The sequence below is a fragment of the Mesoplodon bidens genome (assembly GCF_964165515.1).
Source record: "Mesoplodon bidens genome assembly, chromosome: 6".
Taxonomy (NCBI): domain Eukaryota; kingdom Metazoa; phylum Chordata; class Mammalia; order Artiodactyla; family Ziphiidae; genus Mesoplodon; species Mesoplodon bidens.
In genome coordinates this window covers 60,085,615-60,111,833 of record NC_138162.1, presented here as the reverse complement: position 1 = coordinate 60,111,833, position 26,219 = coordinate 60,085,615, and the positions used below count along the sequence as shown (strand labels likewise).

Sequence of the window (26,219 nt, the reverse complement as noted above, 5' to 3'; positions counted from 1 at the left end):
CCACCAATCTATACAGTGGCTAGGTTCAACCTGAACTGAATCCATTTAACTTTGGATATGTCATTTCTAGTAGCATAATGGAAATTATATTTAATCACTCACCCAGGATGATGTGCCTACATGAGGACAAGAATATCAGAACTTTGCCCACACAATATAGGTTGTAAGAACAAAGTACTGGAGAGTCTGATTAGCTTGGGAGAGGTAAGTAAGATTGTACAGAGTTTTTGGCTGATGCTGCTGGTTGCTGACTGGAAGAATACAGCCTCCATACTCTATAAATGTTGATCACAGATCAGATGTGGAGGATATTTCTGAAGTGATCAACTAAAATATTTTCCAAGAAAAAGCCAAGTAAAACAACAAAAACAAAATTGTATAGTTCCAGGACAAAATAACACTGCTGAAGGAATGCCATATAAGTGACAGTGCCCACAGCTGATATTTCAATAAAAGTCCCCCACATGAAAACAAATAGAGCCAATGCCACTAAATTGAAAGATACAGAAAAAAGTTTTAAAGTGAGTTTCCAAAAGATCTGTCAGACCATGGTTCTAATAGTAGTAATGTCTAAGAAAGAAAATAGTGACAAAAAACATTATTAACTTACTCAAGTTTTCTGGAGTTCGGGGAATTTGATTCCTTGTTAAGAACGGGTTGGAAACTAGAGAGTCAATTAGTTCCTCTAATATTACTTCTTTTCCTTTAGAAGGCTGTGGTGAATCAGATAAAACTGCCCTTGCAACCTAAAACAGAAAAGAAAAAGTAAAGCAAAAATTACCAAGCCCACTGGTAGAATGCAACAAAGGCCCTGATAAGAACAATAAGCACAAAAATAAACTCAACAATGTAGCTCCCAGACACTCCATATAGACTCTCCAGGCACAAAATCCTATTAAGGTGAAATCAAACCCCAAACCCGTTTCCTCCCTTATCTTAAATAGATATCCTGTTACACAGGAGAGAAAAGATAGAAATCTTTACATTTGGAAAGATTTAGATATAGTTCTGACTGCAGTGATCTGAACTACTATCTGCCACACTTTTGAGCTTCACAATTCCATATCTGCTAAAATGACTGGTTCTAAAGCATGCAGGTTCCTCTTAATTATAATCCACCACACGGTAACACCTCTACTAATAAACAGAGTACATTCTGACAACAAACTTCTTTGCCAGAAACCTCATCATCAGACATAAATTAGTGAAAACATAGGGATACATTTCTAAAATAGAGAAAAGAAAGTGTACAATATGAAAATAGCACTCTGTATTAACATTTTAATAAAACCAGAAAGCAAAAAACAAGCAAATTAAAATCTCTGCACCCTGAAATCCTGAAAAAAGAAACTGCCTACAACCATAATCAAACTGACTCCAATTCACCCTCCTCCATGAAAATAGATGGCTTCTTAGAATTCTAACACTAAATATTCCTTGTCATAAACACTATTAAAGAGAATTAATTTCACTTTACTTTCAGTTTTATGAGATTTTAGGGCTCTCCTCTTCCATCCTATCTCATTCCACTGCTACTGTAAATTCTTTTAACCAGAAAATGTGCCTTTCCTCCCATATCAGGAAAGAAAAAAAAGAATGACTAAACATCTTTTCTTTAGTATAAAGTCAATCAACTAATACAGAGAAACAACAGACCTTTAGAGATTTAAAAATATTTAGAGACCATGAAACTGGTCCAACTTCTTCAAGTTGCAAACAAGAAAAATGACTGACAGCCAGCTCTCTTATTTGGACAATATTTATTAATTTTTTCAGGATCAAGATAAAGGAGGGAACTCCAATACCTGAATCAATATGCACTAAACCAAACTTTTCTTTCAGTCTCTGAGGAATGTAAAACAGCTGATTTATTTTCTGGCTGTTTATCCAAATTCAAACAATGGGAAATATGTAATAAAAATAACATTAAAGAATGGCCTGGGGCTTCCCTGGTGGCGCAGTGGTTGAGAGCCCGCCTGCCAATGCAGGGGACACGGGTTCGTGCCCCGGTCCGGGAAGATCCCACATGCCTCGGAGCGGCTGGGCCCGTGAGCCATGGCCGCTGAGCCTGCGCGTCCGGAGCCTGTGCTCCGCAACGGAGAGGCCACAACAGTGTGAGGCCCGCGTACCGCAAAAAAAAAAGAAAAAAAAAAAAAAGAATGGCCTGACCATTTCATTTGTATAAACCGAGTTCTGTAATACGCAGCAATAGTCGTATTACGTGGTCACTTGCCAGAGAAAAGTATTAAGGAACAGAGCTGGTTAAGAAAACCAAGATCATAAACAATCATGTATTTATTCACTTTTGAAATATTTAAAAAGCAGAAGGGCAAAACCTTCACTCAGTGATAATATATTGTATAGTCTTTGTTCTAAAATTCAAAAAAAGAGGAAGCTCAGCTAAGCAACAGATAACATTCACAGAGTATTTTAATAAGTATAATCATTGGGTGTATTTATCCAACAACTTATGTAATGGTTAATTCCAAACATATTATACATGTATTATTTTTGTACTTTTGGATAGTTATAGAATGGGACATGGGTTCTAAACCATGGATATAATCTTAACTAAATAAGTTTATTTTATATCTATTTCTACTTTTGGGGAGGACCAATTCTGCTTTAACCATGGTTTTTATTGTCTGTGACCTCTTTCCCAAATTACACCTAATCAATAATTAACTGTACTTCACTTATAACCCCAACACCATTTAGAAAATGACATTTCAGTATACTGAATACAATCTTTTTCTAACCTCTTCTACCAGATGATCTTGCTCTTTTTGGAATGGATCACTTTTTTTAGCTGGCAGAGACCCTCCAAATGCACTACTCTTTGCAATATTTGATGATGAAGAGTCTTCCACTTCAAATTCTGGTGTTTTCTTAGAAACTGTTTCATTTTTCTCTCTAGGAGTCGTCAACTTCGTGTCCTGAATAAGACAGACATGTAATGTTAAAACGTTAATAATTGTACCTGATCTTCATTAATGTTAATGTTAATCTATAAAAGGTTAACATTATTGTAAAATTAAATGTTCACTGGCACAGTGAAAAAATTCCAGTATTCCCATTTAGAAGTAATAACTAATGTGTAAACAGGAATGTTACATAATGTGCACATACTAGGAAATGTGAAAATAGAAATTTAACTGGGATATCAACAAAAGTAAAGAATATTTTATCATATGTGAGTATGGTCAGAATTAATTTTAAATTGTTTTAAAATGTACCTTTTCAAGTAGTGTAACACTGTTTCTATCTGATGGTGAAGTGGGCTGCAACAGGAAAGCAGCAGGGCTAAAAGGAAAAAAAGGTAATAAATCCAAGTTATGAGTAAGAAAGAATTCCATTCACTTGATGTATTTGAATATTCTAAGGAAACTGTCTGCCCCGTATCTGTCCGTTACGATTTCACTCAATTCGTCCCGGTCATCAAAAGGCAGTTTATTATTCTAGGGAAGTATAGTGACAATTAGAGCAGTACTTCAGCCCAATTTGTGTATCAGCCTCCCAAATTACAAACATTTTCGTTACCCACTATGTATTTTAAGTCAACAGCATTTTTTACAAGGGTTGGATGACTTGATGAACAATCAAAACTTGAGTACAAGGTAAAAACAAATTCAGTTAGAGACTTCCCTGGTGGCGCAGTGGTTAAGAATCCGTCTGCCAATGCAGGGGACACGGGTTTGATCCCTGGTCCGGGAAGATCCCACATGCCGCAGAGCAACCAAGCCCATGCGCCACAACTACTCAGCCTGCGCTCTAGAGCCTGTGAGCCACAACTACTGAGCCCGAGTGCCACAACTACTGAAGCCCCTGCGCCTAGAGCCCATGCTCTGCAGCAAGAGAAGCTGCCGCAATAAGCCCGCACACCGCAACAAAGAGTAGCCTCCGCTCGCCGCAACTAGAGAAAGCCCATGCGCAGCAACGAAGATCCAATGCAGCCAAAAATAAACAAATAAAAATAAATAAGGAAACAAATTCAATTAACTAGAATCACATTATTACAATGTCCTCAGGCTTCAGACCACAGAAGCACTGTAGCCGAGACTGTAAGATTATTTTGGTATTTCAGGTCCAAAATCAATTTCTCTTATGCTGAATTTTCTATAGCAAATACATTACACTTACAGTAAAGTCATAAGGTTATTCAATTTGAATTTGCGGCATTCCACACATAGTATTCCTTAATCTCTTAGATTCTCTTGCCCCTTTTGGTAAACATGAAAACTTTATGCATCTTTTCACTATAATTACAAAATTAGTTATTAAATTTTTTAAGCCTTCAAAGTAATGATAACTTTATTTATCTTCATCTTGAAAGTACCTTCAAATTCAATCATGGATTGGGTCTGCTCACTGACCAAAAGCTTTTCTATTCTAGGTAAAATGATGGCAGGATTACCACAGAAACCACCTTCAACATCAAGCATGCCAGTGTTGTTCTTTCTGTTCATAGACAGAAAAGTACAAAATTAACAACTTTGCAAATATTTTATATAATAGCAAATATGCCTTTCAAACTTTTTCAAATGTGCCCTTCTTGAAATCTACCTTCCAAACATAAATCAAAATCACTGAAATTGCTCAAGTTTCAACTTCGCCTCGACAGGATATAATCTAGATATCTAAGGCAGAAGATTAATGATTACTATCTAGTGTGATTTTATCCACATTCTTCCCCAAAATTGAAGTTAAAATGATCAGAAAGCCCTCTGAAGCAGGGTCAGCCAACTATGGACCAATGCCACTAAGATGCCACCAAAAGACTGGTGAGCTCCTTGAGGATGAGGACTATGTCTTACCAAAGGCTATTCCCAAGTCCTAACACAGTGCCTGGCGCTTGGTAGTGCCACACGATGGATCAATAAATGTCACTTGAAGATGAGGTTCTATAGATGCCACCAAATTTTTCTATCTGAATCATTCTTGCAGAGTCTCATAATAGAGAAAAATGGAACCACATTCTATACCTCCTCTCTCTCATTTCTGAATTGGCAACATGCTATTAGCCTTGTTAATATCTCAATTCAAGTCAACTTCAAAGCAGCCCTGGCTCAGTCCATACTCTCTACCCACTTGCCAGGCCAAAACTGAGGCCCATGAAATCCAGATAAAAAGGGTATTGATCCCACTGTGGAAATTAACCCTAAAAGCACTACCAAAAGAAAAAAGACATGCTTTTTATAGCAGCAAAAATTTTGAGGAAAACCTAAAGTCTAAAAATAAATGAAACGTTAAAAAGCTATTTTAAGTGGTAATATAATGTTAAGTAAATATACACACACACTAAAAAAACTGCATTTATGCTATGTTAATGTTGAGAAATTTTGGTATTTTAGAATACAAGACTTTGGAATTGGAAATAAAGTCTAAAAAAGAACTTGGGAAAGAATCTGACAAGTGATTTATTGGAAATTCGAAATTGTAGCTAATTATTTTTTATTTTCATTTGTTGTTATTGTTATAATATGTCTACAGTTAACAGAGAAATAATAAAAAGAGAAAGGAAATAATAAAATGAGATTAGAATTCAATTTCTAAGACTAAGGATGTTTGTTTGGAATGCATGCAAGATCATACTGCCCTATCTCTGAAATGTAGTAAAGGAGAAACTGTAGAGGTTAAAGGTCTAGACGAACTGCATCACCACCACTAGAAATATCATGGAACCCTCCTTTCCAGAAACCACTGCAAAGAAAGGTAGTACCCATAGTGTACAGCAAAGGCATCATCAATCACTGAATTCTGATTGTAAGTATGGTGCAGCCTCCATGAGCTCACTCTGATCAAAACCAAGCCAGGAGATTTATGGAGAAGACTACTTATATTTTAGTACTTGTGAATGAAAACCACATGTGAAAAGGCAAACAACACACTTACTCTAAAAACTAAATTCATCTCATGCTTTTTAACTACATAATTATATTAACCATATCCACATATGAATTTCCCAATTAACTACACTGATATTGATGTAAGATGATGCCACTACAAATAAAATATTTAGTGTAACACCTGAACTACATGCCAAAAAAAGGGTATTTCTTTAAGTGCAGTCTATCCACATTACACATGAAACATTTTATTACAAAATACCTTTTATAGTAAAGAATTCTGAGCAACATGTTTACTTCCATATCCCAGTAACTCAACTCTTTACCTCTCTTCTGTTCTCCTATTAGGCAGTAATAATCTTTCATTTCCCATTAAGCGTTTATCCCTCATCACCAAAAGCCTTCCTCTACCTCCTTTCAATATCCCAACCTATAAGTAAAATAAAGCATGAAAAGATAGTTAAAAGATCCAAGAGCTTAGAAAAGGATAAATGTGGAAGTCAAAATTATTTAATACAGGGGCTTCCCTGGTGGCGCAGTGGTTGAGAGTCCACCTGCCGATGCAGGGGACACGGGTTCGTGCCCTGGTCTGGGAGGATCCCACATGCCGTGGAGCGGCTGGGCCCACGAGCCATGGCTGCTGAGCCTGCGTGTACGGAGCCTGTGCTCCACAACGGGAGAGGCCACAGCAGTGAGAGGCCCGCCTACCGCAAAAACAAACAAACAAACAAACAAACAAATTATTTAATACAACTTTTTCCTATATTAAGAGAATTCTATCTGAATTAAATTCTTAGGGGCTGAGCATCTGGCTCCTGTAGAATTCTTATAGTACATCTTAGTACAAAATTCTACTTCAAGAAAGAATCTTGAGGTTGAATGGAGTTCATAAATAAAATCAGATTTGTAAATTAATCTACTAACTCCATCAATCTTTAGTCCAGCAAGAGACCTTAAATCAAAATATTTAATCTGCTCTCTCAAGGAAAGACAGACCAAAAACATAACTGAGATCAGGAAGCACCAACTATTTCCCTCTAAGAGGCATGCTTTAAGAACAATTGTGATAAGGGGGTAAAATTAGCAAGCCCAATAACTTTATAATTTCACTTTACAAGGTCTTCACTGCAGATTTCATTCTATTTCTTTAGGTACTCAGAAAATCAACATCACACCCAGATCTAAGAACAAAAATAAAACTCTCCCACAAGTAGTCCTGACCTCCTATGAACCAGAAAATTTGCAGAGGAAACTGCCAATAGCATAATTTCACATTTAAGTTTTGACAATAGTTATGGTATTTCAACTTAATAACTTATTAAGAGTATACAGAATGAAGGGAGCCTCAAGTCACTTAAAATTTAGATTTTTCTTTTAGAATTATCCTAAATATTTTGTTTCCATATCTGTGCCTCATTAACATGGGGAAGCTGAATGAAAATCAACTATTTAAATCAAAGGTTAATCAGAAAAAGCAAAATAATAAAGGAATCTATTTAGCATATCTGTGTTTGACTGCTACTTAATAATGTTTAGTTTCAATAAGGGACAAACACATTCACATTTAGTTTAGAGATTTCTGCTTTTATAATCTGGCATCAGTTTATTTAAGGGATAAATAGGATAAAAGAGGAAAAAAGACAATAAATAAAGAATACTCCTAGTTACAACGAACTAGCTAGGTTCAGTTTTTTCATATGCTAAATTTGGGGATTAGATTGAATCAGAAGTCTTCCCAAAAAAATTTTTTTTAAGTACAGAACTCTTTTTATCAAATGGCATATAAAGCCCCTATATATAGTACAGATAAAAGAGTAGGCTGCTTAGGTTGAAGTGGGAAAGGCTGGAACAGTCACAGGTTAAATCTGATTCATCCACAGCACCAGAGGGCGCTGCAGAACACAGACTGAAAACTACCAACTAGACTACCAACTAGATCATCTCAGAAGTCCCTAAACTCTTGGATTTAGTCAACAGCCACAAGTGATTTCAAAGACGTTCACAGACACAAAAAGGCAAAAATTCCCAAACTTGCATTAGATAATTTTCACATATGTCTTTTTCTTCAAAAATTACATAATCCCCATGAGTCCCAACATTTAGATAAGAATAGAGGAAAAAAATGCCCTTGCATCAGAAATGTTGAATCTTTCCTGAAAACGTGCATCCGCAGTAGAAAAACACTGTCTGGTTAAGAGAAGAAAGTTATGAGCTATCTCACAGTGGAGAAGCTTGAAAGCTGGCTGAAGATGGGACTAAAATTAATTAAGAGAAAAAAAATCAATATGAAAATCAAATTTCTTTTACCTGTTGGCTAGATCACATTTAGTTTCCAGTATATCACTTGCCCTTCTGCAATCATTTTCCTGGATATGTTGCTTATGTGTATCTAAAGGAATAGAAAAATTAATTACTCTTTAATTATGTTTGTACATTCTAATATTCAGAGATCTCTTGAAGTTCTACAACTTCTAAACAGAAGAAAACAGAAAAATAAAATAAATGTTAATAGGAAAAGACAATTATTCAATTATTAAGTATAAAGTAGTATGCATGACAGTGATGGAGAATATGTACAATAGGCTTTTCTAGAAAGACAGCTCACACAAAGTTTCCCAAAAAGGGACAATCCATAATTCTCAAGTATTATATAGCCATGCTTCATGTTTAAGTACACAGATAATGCAATTACCACATAAACCAGCCCAAATGTTATAGTACTTAGCATATTTTAGCCCAGCATCTATGACCATCAGTCAACCTATGTATTTATTCTTCAACATACCATTTAATAACTATGTGTCATTACTGCACTAACAATGGGAAAAAGAAATTTAAAATGGAGACCTGTCTTCAAGGAGTCAGTACAGGAAAGACTATGAACAAGTACATACAGAATTATGGTATACTGCTACAGTATTATGACACAAGTATGCACAGAATGCAAGGAGGCAGAAAGGCACCCAGCCCAGAGTGGGACACATGAAGAAGCCATGAAAGTACTAAGAGAATAAGGTGAATGTTTCGTGAGTCACAGCATAAGGTGTATCTAGTGGAAGCATGATAGGCAATGAAACTGATGACAAAAGCCATGGCTGTATTTCAAAGGATTTGATATTCCAGGAGCTCCTCTTTTTTCAACATGTTAGCTTCTGAAACACTATTTATACATGTGTCCAAAGTGTTACTGTATAAGAAGCCAATGTGTATACTATGTAAAGTTTTCCTTTTAATTCATCATAATGCCACCTCATAACATTCTCAATACCCTATGCTTTTGAACCTACTAATTATGATGGAGTTACTGTTATTTATAAAACATTCCAAAAGTAAGCACAAATACAACTATACCACAAACTTAGTAGACAACCATTAACTAAAATGATGATGATATAGTCAACATCTTGTTATAACCTATAATGTTAAAGAATTGAAAAAGAATATACATATGTGTGTATACATATATATATATGTTCCGTTTCAGATCACTGAATCACTTTGCTGTACACCTGAAACATTGTAAATCAACTATACTTTAATTTTTAAATGTTTTAAATTTAAAGATTTTTAAAAAATAAAAATGATGATGCACAACTTTAAACACCATCTGGTGGTGTGGTAGGCAGAGTTCATGCACATTTGTTCTGGTATGAAAGAAAGTCTGTAAGGTAAAAGCTGCTAAGTGAAAAAGCATCTAGAGCCTTTTTCTCTTTCCCAAAGGTGATAGGTGATAGAAAGCCACTGGTGGGTATTACACCAAGAGATGAAAAGGATCATATTTACATTACAGGAAGATCACTGATAGCCATTTGGAATATAGAACAGATAGACTACTGGAGGCAGAGTAGCTAGTTAGAACACAATCACATGCAAAAAATGATGAAAACTAAACTTAAGATGCAAAGATAGCAAAGGAGGGCACAGTCATAATAGTGCATTTAGGAGGTTAAAACAAACTAAACTCACCACTACAAAGCAAACGAAACTAAAGCAGACACTGACTCCTACCGTAAAGACACTACAACTACTAAATAAAATGTAAGAAAAAAGGAAAGCCCAGAAGAATAAAAATCATCACATGACAGAACCAAAGATGGAAAGCACAACAAGCAGGGTAAACTTAAACTGAGAAACAAGGGCTCAATGAGGCAGGCTCCAGGGGCTGAACACAGGAGATTTAAATGCCTACATGGTAACAAGAAACATCATCTCAGGCCTCTCAGGCTGGGATCTGAGAGCCCACCGTAAGACAAGACACTGCAAAGACTGCTCTGCCTCTGAAAAGGGATTATAAAAATTCTGCCAACTGGACAGGGAAAGCCTGCTGTCTACCTGGACTCCTTGGTGAAAAAAAAGTATAGAAGAAAGGAAGGAAAGATAGCTAAAACCTAGCCTACTCAAAAGGAGGTGTGAAATCCATAATTATACTGGCTACTTGTTTTAGGAATCCCAAACCAAAGACATTAACTGGTCTAGTTCAAAAGAAATCCCTGGGACTCCTGGCCACTCTATAGAGACCCTTCTGCAATCCTGGGCCCACAGGACTCCTCCAGAGGTGGGGGACCCAATGAAGTTGAGATTTCATTCAAATATTTTAATATTAATATTTCAATAGAACATCAGCAGGCAGAGCATACAGGAGAAGTACCTGAAATGAAGAGATACTGGGAAAATTGATAAAGATAAAAATCAGTATATTTAAAATGATCAACAAAAAAGAAACAACAGGGGCCATAATGAAAGAAGATGACACCACGAAAAAGAATGGGCAGTTTTGAAAAAAGAAGCAAATAAAAAATACATTCATGAAAACTAAATACTAAAATGGACAGGTCAAAAAGGAGATTAAACATAAATAAAGAGATAATTAGTGAACCATAGAGAGATACAAAGAAATACCCAGAATGCAGGTCCAGAGCTACAAAGAGGTTATAAATATGAATGAGAAGTTATGAGATATGGGGGACAGAATTAGAAGTCCCAATAATATGAGGTATAAAAGAAAAGGACCAAAAGAATGAGAGAGGGGGGTAATATTACAAGAAATATTAGTGAATAAGTTTCCAGAATTGAAGAAAGATACGAGCCTTCACACTGAATAAGCACACACAAGTTCCAAACAGGCTAAATAAAAACAAATCTACATCTAGACACAGCTCAATGAACCTGCATAATACAAAAATAAATAAGTCTTAAAAGCAACCAGAGATCAAAAATTACCTACAAATGAACGACAATTAGACCAAGAGCAAATGTTTCAAAAACAAAAGAAGGCAGAAAGCAATGAGATCATATTATTAAAGTCCCAAGGAAAAGTGTTGATCTTGAATCCAAACTATCATTCATAAGTAAAAATAAAGACATTTTCAAAGAAAGACTAAGAAATCTTACTATTCAGGGTCTGTCACTAAAAGAAGTGAAAGATATACTTCGAGATATACCTCTCAAAAGGAAGGAATAGAACAAAAGTAATATTGGCCCAAAAAATCAGTAAATGAACTGGTAAATCACACACAATAATTGTTAAAAAGAATTTCTATCAATGTCATTTCTTTTTCTTAAGGGGTAGGGCATTATCGTAGAATAAAAGTCAGTAAGAGGACAAAACAACCATACACAATGAGTGAACCCTCCTTGGATCCTGGTTCAAAAACAAACATTTACAGGGCTTCCCTGGTGGCACAGTGGTTGAGAGTCTGCCTGCCGATGCAGGGGACACGGGTTCGTGCCCCGGTTCGGGAAGATCCCACATGCCGCGGAGCGGCTGGGCCTGTGAGCTATGGCGGCTGAGCCTGCGCATCCGGAGCCTGTGCTCCACAACGGGAGAGGCCACAGCAGTGAGAGGCCCGCGTACCGCAAAAAAAAAAAAAAAAAAAATTTACTAAGAACATGTTGGGGGATAAGAGAAATTTTATTTATAAACTTAAGAATGGCAGAACAGTACACATATGGTTAGATCCAAAGTAAAATTATTTTTATAAACATACATCAGAATAAACTTAAGATTTAGGATAGTGGTTACCTCTGCAAATGTAGAATGAACGGTCAAGGCCAAGGGGTTAATACCCAAAATATACAAACAGCTCATACATATCAATATCGCAAAAACAAACCCAATCAATGCATGCTGCAACTAAAAGTTCACATGCCACAACTAAGGAGCCCGCAAGCCCTAACTAAGGAGCCCACCAGCTGCAACTAAGGACCCCACCAGCCACAACTAAGGAGCACACGTGCCACAACTAAGGAGCCGGTGAGCTGCAACTAAGCAGCCTGCCTGCCGCGACTAAGACCCGGTGCAATCAAATAAATAAATAAAATATTTTTTAAAAAAACGGGCAGAGGGCCTCCCTGGTGGCTCAGTGGTTGAGAGTCCGCCTGCCGATGCAGGGGATACGGGTTCGTGCCCCGGTCTGGGAGGATCCCATATGCCGCGGAGCGGCTGGGCCCGTGAGCCGTGGCCGCTGAGCCTGCGCATCCGGAGCCTGTGCTCCGCAACAGGAGAGGCCACAACAGTGAGAGGCCCGCGTACCGCAAAAAAAAAAAAAAAAAACGGGCAGAAGATCTAAATAGACATTTCTCCAAAGAAGACATACAGATAGCCAACAGGCACATGAAAAGATGCTCAACATCACTAATTATTAGAGAAATGCAAATCAAAACCACAATGAGGTATCAACCTCACACTTGTTAGAACGGCTCTCATTAAAAATTCTACAAATAATAAATGCTGGAGAGGATGTGGAGAAAAGGGAACCCTCCTGCACTGTTGGGGGGAATGTAAACTGGTGCAGCCACTATGGAGAACAGTATGGAGGTTCCTTAAAAATCTAAAAATATAACTACCATATGATCCAGCAATTCCACTCCTGGGTATATGGGCGGAAAAAATGAAAACTCTAATTTGAAAAATCACATGCACTCCAATGTTCATGGCAGCACTATTTACAATAGTCAAGACATGGAAGCAATGCAAGTGCCATCAACAGATTACTGGCTTAAGAAGATGTGGCATATATATACACACATACACACACAATGGATATTTCTCAGCCATACAAGAATGAAATATTGCCATTTGCAGCAACATGGATGGACCTAGAGAATATTATGCTTAGTGAAATAAGTCAGACAGAGAAAGACAAATACTATATCACTTATATATGAAACCTAAAAAATAATACAAATGAATTTATATATGAAACAGAAACAGACTCACAGACACAGAAAGCAAACTTACAGTTACCAAAGGGGAGAAGGAAGCAGGGGAAGGGACAAAGGAGTATGAGATTAACAAACTACTTTAATACATAACATAGATAAGCAACAGGATTTATTGTATAGCATAGGGAATTATAGCCAATATCATGTAATAGCCTATAATGGAATATAATCTTAAAAAAAATCACTATGCTCTACACACCTGAAACTAAAATAATATTGTAAATCAACTATACTGCAATTAAAAAAAAAAGAATACTCAAGGAAGGGTGGATACTCAAGGGTTAACTACACTAGTACTTTAAAAAAAATCTAAAGCAAATACTGCAAAGATTTGACAAGTGTTCAGTAAACAGGTATTTATAATATTCCTGTACTTAATAATGCTGAAATATAATTTTTTAAAACTACTGAAAAGAAAGATCACTTCCAGAAAGATGTAATATGTAAGGTATAGGAGGGAAAAAGCTTTTACTTTAAGCAAAGTAAAGTGGTTTACTACAAAAAGTATAAAATAATGTTGAGGTTCCCCAGCCCAGACCAAGGCTCTAGAGGAAGAAAAAAAAAAGGAATCCCAAGAATACAAACTGTGCAATGTCTGAAGGAAAGGGTTACCCCCAAAGATCCTATCAAACACTTTTAAAATATGGACTTCTAACTAAACTTCATAAACAGACACAAATATTCCCTCACTCTGAAGGTGACATAGAAATCTCCAAATGGACGTGAGAACAATTTCATGGTTTCACAGGGCCTAAACTAAGTATGCCAAGAGTACAAAGGCCCTTTCCAAGCTGAAGTGAGAACACAATGGCAACCAAATATGCCAAGAACTATCAAAGTAATTCTATCATCGTAAGCAATGCTCTGTATCTGAAGATCTTTTTCATTCATCAAACTATGCAGTCTTTTGTGTCTACTCTTCTGCTGGCGCCTATCCTTGACCCTTGCTCTCTGGTCTATGATCTTTCCCAACTAGTGTCCTCCCCACATACACCTGACTCCCAAACCAATCACCTATCCTAGCTGTGTTCATCCTTTTTCTTCCTAAGTCCTGCGCTAACTGCTGCCATGACCGATGGCCTGCCTAAACTCAACTGTGACCTATACTTATTACCTGCTCCAGATCGGCAACATAATTCATACATTTTTTATTCATTTATCCACCTATCTACCTTACATTTACTGAACCCAATAAAAATTTCTTGTACACAAGTACCAGGCAATTGGTGAAACTGAGTATGAAATGGATATTAGATATTGTAGAGAAATTAATTTTTTAGGTGTGATAATGGTATGATATTTGAGGAAACTGAATGAGATCATTATTAATTTTAGGTGTAATATCAGTATGGTAATTAAAGAGGAAAAAGTCCTTATTTTCATGGGAATGCATGCTGAAACACTTAGAGTGAAGTGTTAAGGTCTCAGACTTACATGGTTTAGCAAACAAACATACACATTTAAAGCAAAAATCTCAACTGTTGAAACAAGCAACAGTTAAGTATTCAGGTAATTACTGTACTATTCTTTCATGTTAAACAATTGTGGGTTTCTACACAAAACTTGTAAACAAATATTTATAGCAGCATTACTCATAATAGCCAAATGGCGGAAATAACCCAAATGTCCATCAAAGGACGAAAAGATCAACAAAATTCGATTCAATCATACAACAGAATGTATTCAAACAAAGTAATGAAGTATCGATACATGCTACAACTTGGATAAAGCTTGAAAACATTGTGCAAACTAAAAAGCTGTGCAACTGAAAGAAAGGAGACACAAAAAGCCTCATGTTAACTGAGGCTCATATGACTGAAATGCTTTGTGCATTTCACCACAGTAAATAACTGGGGGAAAAAACATGAAAGTTTATAAAAGAACTGTTATCATAGTGAGAAATATTAATGACAGGGAAGTTTAAAAGAGAAAAAAATAAATAACCAACCTGGAAGTGAAGCAGGGTACTGCAAAAGAATACTCTTCGCATATGCTTCTTCTGAGGCAGGATCAAACGAAAGGGGAGACATAGGCGGTAAAAGATCCACAGCCTTAAAACACAGAATTTTTTATTTTGAAATATACACACTTTACTCAGTACTACAGTAACAATACTAAGTAAATCTATGAATGGATGATTTTTTTTCCCCTAACGAAGAAAGAATTAAAAAACATACAAATTATCCTGTAACTATTTATAAACTAAGGAGTACGATATTAGGAACAAGAGGGCTACTTTGCCCTCCAACTTTGCCTCAAATGTAATAGTACCTTTAAAGTAAAGCGGAATGTCTCAATTTCCTTTTTTTTTTTTTTAATGTAATCCTTACTGTTACCGGCCAAAAACTCTGGACCTAAATCCTGTTGTCTTTGTTGAAAGATGAACCAACTGCACAGAAAGGTTTGAGATGCACTGGCAACAAAGTGAGACTTGCTCTTCACCGAGATCAGAGTATTAAAAGGGGACTGACTGCACATTGTCCTTGTTTGAGTCACTTATTAAATGCCACTCGGACTTCTAGCCGGGGTGTGTCCCATGGAGACTCCCCCCCACCCCACCCCCTGCCTCCCGCCATAGCTGTGAAGCTCAGAGCAGTGCTTTGCAACAAACTAAATTCTCAATGTGTTCATAGGGATTGTGGGGCTTGGTCTTTGGTCAAAGCCTTAGCCATTCTGAGGAGTCCTACCATATTTTTGCTTCCTGCTCTAGTAGGTCTAGTGTCCTGGGTTTGGGGTGAGACATGTGGACTAGAGCTGTTAGATTGCACAGGGGACTGAGTGTTCTTCATGTTCTGCATCTTCAGGCGTGCACAGACCCCCAGAGGATACGGTCCAGGTCCCTTTGTTCTGACGGGGAACTTTACCATGTCGAGCTGTTGTGTTTACCATGTGTGTTCGTTACCTTTTCATCCTCATCTTTCTCATCAGAAACTTGTGGTTTTACTCTTTCAGGTTCTTTTTCTTCTGGTTTCCGTTTGCTAGCTAGATCTTTGGGTTCACTTTTGTGCCTCTTTTCATCTTTGTCTTCTCCTTCATTCATTTCAGCCTGAGCTCCTCCGGGCCTCGCATCTGTCTGGCTCCTCCTTAGATTTCTGTTTAGGTGCTAGTCCTTCGGTTTGACTTCTGAGTCTATTTTTTTCCTGGAGGTGACCAGGCTTTACTTTGTCATCTCTTTCTTCTTCTTCCATGTGTGTTCCTGGTCTTACTCTTCCCGGTTCTTCTGCAGGGAACGGTCCAGCAACTTGTTCTCTGGATATAACTCTACGTCGCTTTTCCTCCTGGTCTTTTTCTTCTTCATCGACAGAATCATCTGATTTTGCTTTTTCAGGGTCTTCCTCAGGCTTCCGTTTGGCAGGGCCCCTTGTGAAATGAGATGTGATGGTGATCTGCCTAGTAGTTTGCCTTGTAATCCTGGGGCTACATGAGACTTCAGATTTTGTTTCTCCATCGGACTTGCTTCTCCTGAGCATGCAAAGTTTGGAAACACGTCTGGGGGACTTGTTTTTCTCTGCTATTTCCACTCTGCGGTCCTCACCATTTGTCTGGCTCCCGTTTTCTAGACATCCATTCACTTCCCGACTGAAAGCATGAGCTCCATTCTCCAAGGACAAATTTTTATTTAAAAGGGATTTGGGGCTTCCCTGGTGGCGCAGTGGTTGAGAGTCCGCCTGCTGATGCAGGGGACGCAGGTTCTTGCCCCAGTCCGGGAAGATCCCACATGCCGCAGAGCGACTGGGCCCATGAGCCATGGCCGCTGAGCGTGCGCGTCCAGAGCCTATCCTCTGCAACGGGAGAAGCCACAACAGTGAGAGGCCCGCATACCGCAAAAAAAAAAAAAGGGGGATTTGACTTGAGCCAGGTAGCCCTCCTCTGATAATTCTTCTTTATGTAATTTGGTTTCCAAGTCACATAACTGATTCTTTATTTCTGTCTCCAGAAATTCATGCAAGAGATTCCATTTCTCCTTCACGTGTTCCTTTTCTGCTAAACTATCTCTTTCCAAATCTTTGAGCCAGATGGTCTCGAGGATTTCGTGAGCAGTATCGTGGGGTTTGTCGTAGACCAGCAGCGGCCACGGGTAGACAGCGGGCTCAGCCCCCACAGGCGACTTGAGCCTCAGCACCAGCTTCTCCCTGATCTCATTTTCTTTTTAATACAATTCACTGAATCTAAAAATATTAACTATATCACAACAGCAGCTTAAAGAACATTCTAATATGTATTTAGAAAAATCACAGAAACCAAAATATTTGTACTTTAGGCTCAGATGCAAAGATGACAAGCATACACACATATAGCATTTCCAGGTCATTTGTAACATGATAAATCAAGAGTTTGCAAGAGATTTAACTACTCTCCAAAAGTCAAGTCAATATTACTTACTGGAGTCCAACCTTTAATTAGACTGAAAGGAGACAGGCCGAGAAATTCTTTCCAATTTTTATGCCATTCTTCTTGTTTTTCAACAATAGAATGTCTTATAGTTGTGAGATCTTCTTTTATTTTATACCTGTAACGGCATAAAAAAGAACTTCATTCAAAACATGAATATATAAAAAGAAGCACTGAGAAAAAGTGCTGAAGTAAGAATACTATAGCTCATAGAGAAAGGGCAGAAAGTATAACTGTAAGTTCAACCAATTCAGCACACCTAAATTGCATAAACTCTCCCATTGAGAGTTCAGAATCTAAAATACCTTCTTTCCTTTTAACACCAAATAGCAATCATACATCTATACTCCATTTATCTTTAAAAATATTGGGTTGGCCAAAAAGTTCGTTCGGGTGTTCCCCTAAGATGTTACGCAAACGAACTTTTTGGCCAACCCCATACAATTTTTTCCTCGTTCTGAACTCAAGTTGAAATTCTACTCCTACTCTCTATCCATTTCTAAAGAGAACCCATACCTCCCAGTCACCCTGCTCAATACAAACAATTTTTCTAAAACATGGTTTTATTAGTAGACCCTACAAAAGAAAAGCTAGAGAAGAGTCAGAATTATTTGATAAAGAATTATCACTCAGGGCAAATAATATACTCCAGACAAAAGAAAACTACATTAATTTTCCTTGCTACTTCATGTGTCTCTCTAGAAGTTGATGACATAAGGTTTTTGAGTACGAGTAAAATTTTCACACTTGTTTGCCAAAGCTACTGAGTTGTTAACTAAACAAGAGTTGTGCTGAGAAATTATCAAAACCACCCTACTCCTACCCCAAAGAAATAACAGAAGATCTTTCTAGTGTACCTCATATGCTTCAGATCTGACAATCTTTCTCTCTGAATTTTGGTCTCTTTTTCAAGGAAGTGAAGGTCTATTGTCAGTCTTGCTTGGTTAGCCTGACAATGTTCATATTTCATTACTTTCAAGACTTCATTTAATAACTGAATAACTGTTAAGAGATTCAATTTTCCAGCCTCATAAACATTTCCTATGTGCAACTGAAAAAAAAAAAGTGGTGAACTATAGATTGTTAACATAATAAAATGCTACAAAAATATATTTACATTTTTCACTATTATATAAAAAGGTTACCTTAAAAAAGAGTGGAAAAAAAGAACGAATGTCTACCCAAAAATAAAACTATGTAAATAATTCTGGCCCAAAGAAAACTACTGTGGAAGAATTAACACGCCACGCTACATTTTTATATCATGCAAAAAAGCTGAAACTAGAATAAAAGAAATGCAAATAAATGGAAAGCAAAATAAAGACCGAGGAGAAAGATCAGGTTTGAAGAAAGATCATGAATTCATGTTTTACCAAAAGTTGCAAATTAAAGGACCCCTAAAGGTTGATTCCAAACTTAGACATGTTTATTTGGCCTGCACAGTTCCAATGTTTTAAAATCATCTGAATTAGCTGCTAATTTTTAAAATCACAGATTTCACACAAAATTAGTTCCCCAAAGATCTCATCATTTCCTACTTTACCTCTATTGTTACACATAATTAGCATACTTCATCTATATAGTATTACCTGCCTAGCCCCTGTAGGAATCTGAGTTTACAGATCCTGATTTTTATGTACTCTGAATTTGAAGTGCCTGACATGTTACCTATTAAAGTGAAAACTCTTCAGGGTCACAACAATATTTTATCTTTACATCCCCTTCACTATAATAATACCTGGCACATAGGAGATGCTCAAAAAATTTTAAGTTTACTAAGAAAAAAAAAACGTAGGCTATTCAGATGGAAATGTCCCATAAGCAAGTGGAAATAATTTGATGTAGTTTGGGTTGAAGGGGAGAGACTGGAAATACCAATCTGGTAATATTATTGTACAGGAGGCTGATGAAGCCATGGAATTGGGTAAGAAAATACAGATGGATTTATAATGTGGGAAAGAAAAGGGGCCATTAATGGAACCATGGGGAACATGTTCATTTAAAAGTTAGAGGAAAAGGAACCAGTGGAAAACTGGAGACAGCAGTCTGAAACACCACAGGAAGGCAAAGACACTGAGGTCACAAAAAATAAAGGAAGAAAACACTTTAAAACATTTAATAGCATCAAGATGAATGAAAAACGAAAGAAGAGTTTTTAAAAAGAAATTTAGCATTCAGGAGATCACTGGTGCTCTCTTTGAGAATTTATAAAAAACTAAGTATCATATCACCTTCCTACTAAGTACCTTCTACTCTCTACACTATATGATGTAGCACCGTACAACGTATGGACAATGAATAAAGGTTGATAAATGTGAATATAAACACCTTTAACAGTACCCATCTTTATGAAAGATTTACCAGATATATTCACAAAGGTAAATTCTGAAAACAGCAGAAAAACGTTGTGAGAAAAACAATATACAATATATAAAAAAATTATGTGAAGGGAGTTTTCTCAAAGCTCCCTTAATTATCGAATGCTTACCTGACACATTTGTTTCTCAATTTTGTCAAGTAAGAGCCTTGGAATATTGATAGCAACATTAGTTCCATCTAAAGTATATTGGTTAACAACACTAAGGACTGAACTAACAACTTCTCTCTCTTTTTCCAAAACCATGAGTGTTTCATTCACTGAAGCCCACAAAGACCGAACCTTCGAAAACAGAGACAAACAAATTATTAAAGTCTATATATAATCTATACATAAAGATATGTAAAATACAAATAGATGCTCATTTCTAGGAACAAATTAGGTATTCCTGGAATGGTTTCTGTTAAGAAAACTAACTATTTTAACAGTCTAAAAGCACTGATATTACTTTCAAGGGCACTTTAAAACTAAAGAATTTCTCAGGAGAATCTAGCCCACTATGATTTGCAAAACATATCTAAACCTTATACTATAGAGATGCAATTAGCATTTCCTGTATTCTGAGATGCCATCAGGGAAAATAAAAGATCTTCAGGAGAAAATGAAAACATTACACATCAATTTTAAGAGTCATTCAAGTTTCAAAAAGTTAAAATATTGAAAACGATATATTAACCTATGTTTATTAAATTCACATATAAGAATTTCACAGCACTCCTATTTGTAATACTCAAAAACTGCAATCAACCTGAAGAACTACCTTGAATAAAAAGTATACTTTCCTTTAATCATAAAATAGAACATTATACAGCAATGAGAATGAACACATACAACAGCATGGATAAAACAGCATGAGTGAAAGAAGTCGAACACAAAAGAATGTATTCTATAACACTCCCCATTTACACAAAGTTCAAGAATGGGCAAAACTAATCTTCAGCATAGGAAGTGAGGATAGGGCTTCCCTGGTGGTGCAGTGGTTAAGAATCCGCCTGCCATTGCAGGGGACACAGGTTCGATCCCTGGTCCGGGAAGATGCCACATGCCGCAGAGCAACTAAGCCCATGCGCCACAACTACTGAGCCTGCACTCTGGAGGCCACAAGCCACAACTACTGAGTCCACATGCCACAACTACTGAAGCCTGTGTGTCTAGAGCCCATGCTCCGCAACTAGAGAACCCATCGCAATGAGAAGCCCACACCCACGCATCACAACGAAGAGTAGCCCCCGCTCGCCGCAACTAGAGAAAACCTGCATGCAGCAATGAGGACCCAATATAGCCAAAAATAAATAAAATAAATTAATTTTTAAAAAACAAACAGAGGGCTTCCCTGGTGGCGCAGTGGTTGAGAGTCCGCCTGCCGATGCAGGGGACACGGGTTCGTGCCCCTATCCCGGAGGATCCCACATGCCGCGCAGCGGCTGGGCCCGCGAGCCATGGCCGCGGAGCCTGTGTGTCCGGAGCCTGTGCTCCGCAACGGGAGAGGCCACAGCAGTGAGAGGCCCGCGTACAGCAAAAAAAAAAAAAAAAAAAAAAAAAAAAAAAAAAAAAAAAAAAAAAACAAACAGGGCTTCCCTGGTGATGCAGTGGTTGAGAGTCTGCCTGCCGATGCAGGGGACGCAGGTTCGTGCCCTGGTCCGGGAAGATCCCACATGCTGTGGAGCGAGCGGCTGGGCCAGTGAGCCATGGCCGCTGAGCCTGCACGTCCGGAGACTGTGCTCCGCAACGGGAGAGGCCACAACAGTGAGAGGCCCGTGTACCGCAAAAACAAAACAAAACAAAAACAAAAAAAGAAGTGAGGATAGTGTTTACTCTTGGAAGGAAATGGTCATGAAAGAAAGGGGGCTCAATGCTCCTGGGGTGATGGTAACATTCTGTTTCTTTAACTGGATGCTGGTTACATGGATGTGTCCACTTTGTGAATTTTGTCAAGCTTCACACTTATGATTTTTGCACATTTTTATATGTATGTTATGCCTCAAAAGAATTTACGTAAGTGGGAAAGAGGAGGGGAAATACACTAATTATATTTGTGTTAGTGTCTGGGTCTTCTCACAGTACAAAGTAAACTTGTTTCCCCAACGGAAGACTCATTGGCTGGCCACCTAAAGATCTCATAGGATGGCATTTCCTTGGTGAACATACAAAGATCCAGGATCTGGTGCTCAGATTTTTCAAATCTAGAAAGTTTACCTTCTCAAGGGCTCAAAGTTGACTGGACTCAGGGAAAACTGAACATTACCCAAACTCAAGACAGACTGCTATGAAAACTCTTAACGGGTTTCATACCAACCTAACCTATTAAGCCTACAATCAAAGATACTACATTCAGCAATAGGAATATTCATATTCACTAAACTGGAAGCTCCATAAAGGAAGTGACTCTGTTTTCTTTAGTGCTCTAGTCCATAATATCTAGAAGAATGCCTAGCAAATGGCAGGTGATCAATAAATATTCACTGAATTAATGAATAATTACTTCCTGAGGAGGGCACGCACCTTTTCCAGTGACAAAGTGCCTAAAAAGCCAAATTAATATCCCAAAGCAGCTTGGTGACCATAGAATCAGAACAAAGAGCTTCAGAGAGATTTCATCCAAACACAAAGGTCTAAGAAAACACTCCTACCCACATTTGTTAAAGCCAACCTCTGAAAGCCTCAGATCATTTATATCTGCCAGATTCCTCTCTACTGCCATGTCAGCCTCAACATGACTTCTCATCGTTCTTCCATACTTACCATCTGCCTTCACGTAATGTATTTTATTTAGATAAATATTACTGATTAAGTTAGAATCAAGCTGAATTTTCCCTACTGGCATGAAAGATTTTATTTATTTTTTTTTTTTGCTGTACGCGGGCCTCTCACTGCTGTGGCCTCTCCCGTTGCGGAGCACAGGCTCCGGACACACAGGCTCCGCGGCCATGGCTCGCGGGCCCAGCCGCTCCGCGGCATGTGGGATCTTCCGGGATAGGGGCACGAACCCGTGTCCCCTGCATCGGCAGGCGGACTCTCAACCACTGCGCCACCAGGGAAGCCCATGAAAGATTTTAAATTAACCAAATTTAAACTGGTTAATTTAAAACTACTTTTGTATATATTTAGTCTGACAGATTATAAGCTAATTTTTCCATTATATTCAAGTCTTTTAAAGGCACCCCGTTAATACTTTTATACATATATCACTTATAATGAGTAAAAAAAAGAAAAACAAACAAAACACTGCTACAAAGAGAGATATATGAGTTCAATTAAGTAAACACTGCATAACACAAAAGAAAGATTAAATTGCTCCCTTCAAAAGTTGTCTTGACCAGTCCCTCCCATCAGGAAGCTTCCACAAGCCTCTTAGATAGCCTCATCCACCAGAGGGCAGACAGCAGAAGCAAAAAGAACTACAATCCTGCAGCCTGTGAAACAAAAACCATATTCACAGAAAGACAGACAAAATGAAAAGGCAGAGGATGGAACAGATGAAGGAACAAGATAAAACCCCAGAAAAACAACTAAATGAAGTGGAGATAGGCAACCTTCCAGAAAAAGAATTCAGAAGAGTGACAGTGAAGATGATCCAGGACCTCGGAAAAAGAATGGAGGCAAAGATCAAGAAGATGCAAGAAATGTTTAACAAAGACCTAGAAGAATTAAAGAGCAAACAACTAGAAGAATTAAAGAACAAACAGAGATGAACAATACAATAAGTGAAAAGAAAAATATACTAGAAGGAATCAATAGCAGAATAACTGAGGCAGAAGAATGGATAAATGACCTGGAGGACAAAATGGTGGAAATCACTGCCGTGGAACAGAATAAAGAAAAAAGAATGAAAAGAAATATAGACAGCCTAAGAGACCTCTGGAACAACATTAAACACAGCAACATTCACATTAAAGGGGTCCCAGAAGGAGAAGAGAGAGAGAAAGGACCAGAGAAAATATTTGGAGATTATAGTTGAAAACTTCCCTAACATGGGAAAGGAAATAGCCACCTAAGTCCAGGAAGCGCAGAGTCCCAGGCGGGATAAACCCAAGAAGAAACATGCCGAGACACACAGTAATGAAATTAACAAAAATTAAAGACAAACAAAAATTATTAAAAGCAACAAGAGAAAAACAACAAATAACATACAAGGGAACTCCCATAAGGTTAACACCTGACTTCTCAGCAGAAACTCTACAAACCAGAAGGGAGTGGCACGATATATTTAAAGTTATGAAAGAGAAGAACCTACAACCAACATTACTCTACCCAGCAAGGATCTCACTCAGATTCAAAGAAGAAATCAAAAGCTTTACAGACAAGCAAAAGCTATGAGAATTCAGCACCACCAAACCAGCTCTACAACAAATGCTAAAGGAACTTCTCTAAATGGGAAACACAAGAGGAGAAAAGGAACTACAAAAACAAACAAAAAACAATTAAGAAAATGGTAATAGGAGCATACATATCGATAATTACCTTAAATTTGAATGGATTAAATGCTCCAACCAAAAGACACAGGCTTGCTAAATGGATACAAACACAAGACCCATATATACACTGTCTACAAGAGACCCACTTCAGACCTAGGGACACATACAGACTGAAAGTGAGGGGATGAAAACAAGATATTCCATGCAAATGGAAATCAAAACAAAGCTGGAGTAGCAATACTCCTATCAGATAAAATAAACTTTAAAATAAAGAATATTACAAGAGACAAGGAAGGACACCACATAATGATCAAGGGATCAACCAAGAAGACATAACAATTAAAAATATAGGGCTTCCCTGGTGGCGCAGTGGTTGAGAGTCCGCCTGCCGATGCAGGGGACACGGGTTCGTGCCCCGGTCTGGGAAGATCCCACATGCCGCGGAGCGGCTGGGCCCGTGAGCCATGGCTGCTGAGCCTGCGCGTCCAGAGCCTGTGCTCCGCGACGGGAGAGGCCACAACAGTGAGAGGCCCACATACCGCAAAAAATCAAGAAAAAAAAAAAAAAAAAAAACAAAACAAAAAAAAATATATATATATATACACCCAACACAGAAGCACCTCAATACATTAAGGCAACCGCTAACAATTATAAAATGGACAGATCATCCAGACAGAAAATTAACAAGGAAACACAAGCTTTAAATGACACAACAGGGGGCTTCCCTGGTGGCGCAGTGGTTGAGAATCCGCCTGCCGATGCAGGGGACACAGGTTCATGCCCCGGTCCGGGAAGATCCCACAACCCACGGAGCGGCTGGGCCCGTGAGCCATGGCTGCTGAGCCTGCGCATCCGGAGCCTGTGCTCCGCAACAGGAGAGGCCACGACAATGAGAGGCCCGCATACGGAAAAAAAAAATCTTCCAACAAAAGTCCAGGACCAGATGGCTTCACAGGTGAATTCTACCAAACATTTAGAGAAGAACTAACACCCATCCTTCTCAAACTCTTCCAAAAAAACTGCAGGGAAAGAACACTCCCAACTCATTCTACAAAGCCACCATCACCCTGATACCAAAACCAGACAGAGATACTACAAAAAAAGAAAATTACTGAGCAATATCACTGATGAATACAGATGTAAAAATCCTCAGCAAAATACTACCAAACAGACTCCAGTAACACGTTAAAAAGATCATATACACCAACATCAAGTGGGATTTATCCCAGGGATGCAAGGATTCTTCAATATACACAAATCAATGTGATACACCATATTAACAAATTGAAGAATAAAAACCATACGACCATCTCAATAGATGCAGAAATGCTTTTGACAAAATTCAACACCGATTTATGATAAAAACTCTCCAGAAGTGGGCATAGAGGCAACCTACCTCAACATAATAAAGACCATATATGACAAACCCACAGCAAACATCTTTCTCAATGGTGAAAAACTGAAAGCACTTCCTCTAAGATCAGGAACAAGACAAGGAGGTCCCCTCTCGCAACTATTATTCAACACAGTTTTGGAAATCCTAGCCACGGCAATCAGAGAAGAAAAAGAAATAAAAAGAATACAAATTGGAAAAGAAGAAGTAAAACTGTCACTGTTTGCAGATGACATGATACTACTACACACAGAAAATCCTAAAGATGCTACCAGAAAACTACTAGAGCTAATCAATGAATTTGGTAAAGTTGCAGGATACAAAATTAATGCACAGAAATCTCTTGCATTGCTACACACTAACAACAAAAGATCACAAAGAGATATTAAGGGCTTCCCTGGTGGCACAGTGGTTGAGAGTCCGCCTGCCGATGCAGGGGACACGGGTTCGTGCCCCGGTCCGGGAAGATCCCACATGCCGCAGAGCAGCTAGGCCCATGAGCCATGGCCACTAAGCCTGCACGTCCGGAGCCTGTGCTCCACAATGGGAGAGGCCACAACAGCGAGAGGCCT

General features: G+C 38.1%; 1 protein-coding gene across 3 annotated transcripts in view; it reads right to left on the bottom strand.

Annotated features, from left to right (window-relative positions):
• Nucleotides 1–26,219, bottom strand: part of HAUS6 (HAUS augmin like complex subunit 6) — a 46,403-nt gene that overhangs the window by 5,038 nt on the left and 15,146 nt on the right. For all 3 annotated transcript variants that reach the window (XM_081238318.1, XM_081238319.1, XM_081238320.1), the window contains 8 exons: nt 19,951–20,121; nt 18,320–18,513; nt 17,454–17,580; nt 15,019–15,121; nt 8,154–8,235; nt 3,237–3,303; nt 2,760–2,936; nt 611–746 (listed from right to left, as the gene is read on the bottom strand). In XM_081238318.1, the coding sequence (XP_081094444.1) occupies nt 611–746; nt 2,760–2,936; nt 3,237–3,303; nt 8,154–8,235; nt 15,019–15,121; nt 17,454–17,580; nt 18,320–18,513; nt 19,951–20,121 (1,057 nt within the window). The remainder of the gene's footprint in view (nt 1–610; nt 747–2,759; nt 2,937–3,236; nt 3,304–8,153; nt 8,236–15,018; nt 15,122–17,453; nt 17,581–18,319; nt 18,514–19,950; nt 20,122–26,219) is intronic.